Raw genomic sequence first — 6,387 nt, 5'->3', positions numbered from 1 at the left:
CTGTCAAGTGTGCACTTTTTAAAGCATTCTGCACTCCCATGTATACAGCTTTCCTGTGGTGCACATACAAGAAAGGTAGCATGCGGAGGCTTAAAGTGGCCTACAATGATGCCCTGAGGATACTACTTAAGGTCCCTAGATGGCAGTGCCAGTCACCTGTTTGTGACGTGTGGAATCCACACATGTGAGGCTCTCCTAAGGCACTCACCGCTCTATTCTCGAGCACTTCCCCCCCCCCCCCCAAACCACGTTAAATACCGATAATGGAGCTGCGCCGCCCCAATAGGTTATTCTAGCACCTGCTCTACCCGTCACCATTATGCCGACGCCGTTATTTGCGCATGGAGGTGTGCCCGTGGGCATGTTGTTGCTATATCCCCCACATTGCCATTCTGCAGACACACATGGGTACGGCTTGGGGAGGGGGGATAGTGGAATCTAATACCACCCGCCGGTTTCTAAAAGCACCTGCCAAGTGCACACAGACACTGCAATGGCTTTGTGCGTTGGACCATGAGCCGTGTTGCCAGCCTTGGCGAGAAATAAGCAACCACAGGTCTATGAAAACAAAAAGAAGCAACTATAAGGCCACATGAGAACTTCAAACTACTAACTAGAGCTTTCATATCCCCTAAATATTTCAGCCCGGCTTGACTAATAATTGACAAATTAGGCCCAGCCCAGCCCGTCAGTCATTTTTCTAAAGAAGCCTTATTTCTCATTAAATCTTGGTAATTCGTTAAGAACAGGAGTCATTCTACCCTATTCCAACAGTCTATATTTTATTTAAAAAACAGCTTGGAGCAAATAGGGCTATATAAATATATACACTGCCCCATAACCATTTAAAAAATGATTATGGTTATTCTATGAAATATATGTTTCATAGAATAACCGTAATCATTTTTGCGATGGAGAAATCACATCCAATGTTACCTTCTACTGCCCGCTGCCTGTGCTCTCATTTGAAGAAATAATCCAACATTTACTTTGAGGTGAAAAAGACATGAAGAAAGCTCAATAGTCTGAAGGTCCATTCTATATGTCATGTTATGGTTTAAACTTTAAAGGGGGCTCTCTGCTGCTGCCGTCATGACAAGACCGCTGATTGATTTGACCTACTTTTTCGTTGCGCTGCCCTGTTGATTAATTATTTGGCATCAGCTGTGTAAGAATATATAACTATTTTAAATGGCTTTCATATACTCTTGGGGATCTGAATATGACAAGTTGCTTATTGTGAACACAATACGCTACAAATTAATTAATATATGAATTTATTTGGATTTAAAAAAAACGTCGACCCGGCCCAGCCGGTGCCGACGGGCCGGGTCGGGTCCCGTTGGGTTTGGGCTAAAATCTTAAGCACTTAAATTTTTTATGAGATGATCAGATCATCTAGTGTGATTTTCATTTTGGCTGCTGTCTCGTTAAACCCATGCTGCGGGTGAATATTATATGATATATTATATATATTATTATATTCCCCACGTAAACGCTGTCATGTTTACTGCATTAAAGGTTCTCAATCTTTTCAGGCCATTGACCCCCCAAAGAACCATATTTGAACTGGGGAGTGGGGACCCCCCCATTTTGTTTGACTCGGTTCCACAGATAAATATTGTGAAAATAGCAGATCTACAAGCTCGCCAGGCGTTGGGTGCTCCATTGTGGTCTCGACCCACAGGTTGAGAACCACTGCATTAAAAGCTCCAAGCAAGTTACATGTCTAGTATGTTGTTGACCACGTAATGTAATGTTTTTGGTTTAGTGTTAGGCTACTCCGTGGCGCGCGCGCGCCTCATTGTTTATGCTGTCCAAAATAACAGATCTGTAAGCTGTCGACAGACATGACGCAGCGCCGTTGATAGCTTGTATGTCTGTTATTTTGGGTAGGTAGGCGACGCACATACGCATCGCAGCAATGTGTCTGGGTTTGAGAGGCTTTGATTGATGTACACTTAAAGTTTAGCTCTGTTCGGGATTACTGAACAAAGGTGGATGATGAAAGATAACGGGGACAATATGGATGTACAGTAAGTTAACTTTAACTGCGTCACTTCAGAGGAAACTATGGAGCAACTTCAGAGATGTTTACACACCCCTGGAATCCATTAGAATGGTGGAAATAGAACGATAACAGCCAACGTGAGTACATAGGCTATAGACCTTTCCTAAAACTTTCCAATTTATTATACCCATGTGCTACTGTTTGTCTGTGTACCACGTAGGAGCGTTGTCGCAACATGATGTAATTAATTATTTGGGAGCAGCCGGTGTGTACCAATAGTATAAATATTTTAAATGGCTTTCATATACTATTCCGGATCTGACTAATATGACAAGCTTATTGTGAACACAATAGGCTACAAATTGATATAACATTTTATTTGGATAAAATAAAAAAAGAGAAGGAAAACAAGCCCAATGCGGCTTATAATAATCAGACCAGGCAACAGCGCAGACAGTGAGATAGGCTAGAGCATATATTGGATCGGGGATGACGGCTAGCACAGTCTTCTCTTAAAGGCAATGGCTTCTGGCACGGTGATTGGTTTTATCATTGTACCGCCCAAACCACACCTATGCATAATGTAAGGGGTAGCTCAGGTGTTTGGCGGGTGAGAGGGGTGCCACAGAATACCGAATTTTGCGGGGAAACGCCTCTTGCCTAGTCCGAAATCCGTAATTAGTGGTTTGTTCAAATCTCACACAGAATACGGCCCTCAATGTATGGATTCATGTCTCGCCTGGATGAGTCCCGGAACAGTATTATTGAGGATATAGTCAATCCTGGGAAGAGAAGAGCTGTCTCCGGTGCACGTCCAGGCTGCGTAAACACTGGAGAGTCAGCCTCTATTTATTGATTGTGTTTTTTTTATTTGTTGTGTGATGATTTGTATGTACTCTAATGGACCCCCTATGTGTCTGGGATAAAGTTTGAATTGAATTGAATTTCATAACTATTTACCTACAACAGTATCACACATCTGGTCACAACGACTGTATTTTAGAGGATTTTGTCAATTCAATTAGGAAAGAAAATGTATGTACTCAAAAATGTATATATACTGTCAATCAATATAATTGAAAAAGTGAAAAATGTATTCACTGTGTAAATACAGCCTATACTGCACAGTATATTTGGTTGTAAAACACCATATTTCTCCCACAGTGTAGACACATCAGAGTGCAATTTATCATTAAAAGTCAAATGTTTGTGCTCAAGACAAAGTGTCACCAGGATGCTCACAGTATAAGCAATTTAAAGGTTTCCACTAAAAAACAAGACTGACGTGTTTAAATCCTTTTTACGAGGGGTTGATAAGAGAACAAAATGTTTCATTGTGTGGCCATATTTTTTATTGCAAACCGTCAAATTGTACTCTGATTGTTTCCCAGTGTTCCTCACGATGTCTTGAAGGTGATCAGATAGTCAGGATAAGCGCCTGCATCGCAAAACACCACGTAGATTAATGGATTCAGTGGGTCGTCCACTGCACAGTCATGCAGGCCTGCGCCCAGGTTACCGGGGTTGAGAGGTGATGGCTCCAACATGCCGCTGGTCCCTTCGCAGGGTTTCCCGACCAGGACTCGAGCATGGTAGATGTACTTGAAGCCATTGGCATCAGGGTTGGAGTAGGCGTCTTGTAGTGAATACCAGGATTCTTTGGCAAAATAGGTCCCATTACCATACGCAGTGGCTGAGAAAACAGAATTAAGAGGAAACTCATTAATATGATGAAAATATGTATACATGTGTGTGTGTGTGTGTGTGTGTGTGTGTGTTGATTATGGTTTATGACTATGTTAATGACTATGGTGCTGACTATGGTGCTGATATGTTAATGATTATGGTGCTGACTAAAATACTATGCTGTTGACTATTAATGACTATGGTGCTGACTATGTTAATGACTATGGTGCTGACTAATGCTGACTAAGTTAATGATTATGCATGGTGCTGACTATGGTCCTGACTATGTTCATGACTATTTACTAGATCTAGTATGCATACTATCTAGAATGCATACTAGATCTACAGTAGTATATATACATACGAGATCTAGTGATATGTATCTGTGCATTTGTGCTCATACAGTACTGTGTGTGTGTGTGTGTGTGTGTGTGTGTGTGTCAGAAAGACTTCTTGTGAGCTAGTAATAAAGATAATAGAAATTCTCAGCACCAACTAGAAAACTAGCTGTCACAGCTACATCTTATGTGTGAAAGAAAATATGTAAATATAAAACATTATTATAATCCAGGGGGCTAATTTAGCATTTCTCTGGTTTTCTGGAGTTCATGTCAATGCGCGTTTGTGCCGTCAGGGCTGATCCACTGTACTAAAGTACACCACTACCTACCATTTCTACCACAGAAGCTCCTGTTGAAGCCGCTGGAGTTGATCTTTTGGCAGATGGCTGAGGTCGTGCCGTGGTAGAGGTTCATCTCATTCTTGTTGTTGGGATACCTCTTATCCAGCAGCTGTTTCCTGAAGGCGTACCGCTGCCACTGGTCTATATTCTGGATCCTCTGGATCTGTGGACATTAACAGAGTTATATTGTACAATGGTATTAGTGTTAGAATAAACACTCAAGACAGCAGAATATGTCAGCACTACTGCCTTTATTGTTGTTAGTAGGAATAAACATAGAAGCACCCGAATGGGTTCCCAGATTGGTGTCAGAATGACTATTGTGAATTATGTTATAACAGAGGGATTAAACAGACTGACACTGTGATTTTTAACCTGTATCGTAATGTTCTATTGTGAGACGGACATATGACATTCAGAAATAACACTTCACAATGCTGTCTTTGTATGTTTACCAAAGGTACTGTAAAGTGACACCAGCCTACAGTGCGTAAAGTGACGCGTTATGATAGAAACAATACAATTCATTTAATTTAAGTGTTTAAGGCTTTATAACGACAATTCATAACAAAGTATACCCAAACCTAACTAAAGTATATATTACCTTGACAACTTGAATGTTCGGCTTGATACCAGCTTGTGGACTTTGGGATGTTAAAACGAATTCTGTCTCAACTTTCTTGTACTCTCCTGAGGTTGGAGCAACGTCAACAATATCCATGTCCTTGTTGCCCATCTGGGTCCAGGTTGGTGGAGACTGTATGACACCTGAGAGAGAGGGACATCTTAGTACAATGAGAACATTCTGCCTCAGCTACATGTTATATACTGTATGAAAGGCACTACAATTAAAATTAACATTACAGAAATATTAACTAAATATAGATCATTCATGTATGTTTAATAAATATAAATAAAACTTAGTAACAATTGTAGTTAAAGGTAGGGAAAGTCATTTACTTTGGTTAAAATAAGTGTTAAATAGCTCTATATTCTGATAGTACTCATTGATAGAGTGTTTGTTCAGTAAAAGGAGTCTCCATGTCTCTCCAGCTCTTTATTAAACAGAAAATGCATTTTCAGTGCTCTCTCCTGATTGGCTTAAATTTTGTCACCTACCTGAAAATGTACTATATTCTGTTTACTAAAGAGCTGGAGAGACCCCTGTGACCGAACAAACGCTCTGTAGCAATGATCACTATCAGAATATAGTACTTTAACCTTTTAACAAAAAAAATATAAATACCAAAAAATATCACTTACCCTACCTTTAACTATTAATTGTTATTATAATCATTAATAATAAATAAACACATTTCTACACAATGTACCTGTATCAGAATCGGCCTTTGAGGTTCTCTTGACCCTTGTGATGGTTCCTGTAGCGTCTGTGCGCTGCATGCTCTTCAGATCCACGGTGTACGTTTGGCCCGAGTGGCTGTAGGTGATGCTGGGCCGCCTGTCGCACAGCGCATGTTCCAGGTCTAAGCTCACGCTCTGGTCCAGCGCTCCCCAGGCCTCGCCCACCGCCGCCTCCCAACACACCATCTCACAGAGCCTCTTCTCCTCCTCCTGCCTGCTCTCTCTATCCTTGGCCTTTTGGAGGAACTCTCTGATCTGCAGGACGGCGGTCAGGACGTCGTCCTTCTTCCCCGAGACGGTGGCTTTGTCCGGGGCCGACACGAGCACGCTCACCTGGCCAGCGGTGGAAAAAGTACTCAAATGTTTTACTCAAGTAAAAGTATCAATACTGCAATGTAGAAGTACCGTACTCTGTTGCAAGTAAAAGTCCGGAATTCAAAATTTGCTTGAGTAAAAGTCAAAAGTATTGGTATCAAAATGTACTTAAAGCACCAACAGTAAAAGTACTAAAAGGTTTGAAAATAGCAGATCTACAAGCTCACAAGGCGTCGTGATGCAACGCCTTGTTAGCTTGTAGATCAGCCATTTTCAAATAGCCTATGTATAAATTAGGGCTATGGTGGTTAATGTATGTTTTACAATGTAA

At 41.1% G+C, this 6,387-nt stretch overlaps 1 protein-coding gene across 1 annotated transcript in view; it reads right to left on the bottom strand.

Moving 5' to 3' along the window:
* Positions 1-328: 328 nt before the first annotated feature.
* The window catches only part of LOC308073617 (protein mono-ADP-ribosyltransferase PARP14-like), a 30,024-nt gene continuing 23,965 nt past the window's right edge, over positions 329-6,387 (bottom strand). The window contains exons 19-22 of the mRNA XM_080412625.1: positions 5,711-6,074; positions 4,984-5,147; positions 4,368-4,542; positions 329-3,704 (exon numbers count right to left, since the gene is read on the bottom strand). Coding sequence (XP_080268751.1) covers positions 3,409-3,704; positions 4,368-4,542; positions 4,984-5,147; positions 5,711-6,074 — 999 coding nt within the window. The 3' untranslated portion in view covers positions 329-3,408. The remainder of the gene's footprint in view (positions 3,705-4,367; positions 4,543-4,983; positions 5,148-5,710; positions 6,075-6,387) is intronic.

Source organism: Gymnoscopelus braueri, assembly GCF_963280865.1.
Source record: "Gymnoscopelus braueri genome assembly, chromosome: 18".
In the NCBI taxonomy this organism is placed as follows: Eukaryota; Metazoa; Chordata; class Actinopteri; order Myctophiformes; family Myctophidae; genus Gymnoscopelus; species Gymnoscopelus braueri.
Note: the sequence above shows the minus strand (reverse complement) of the source record. Positions and strands in the feature narration are given on the sequence as shown.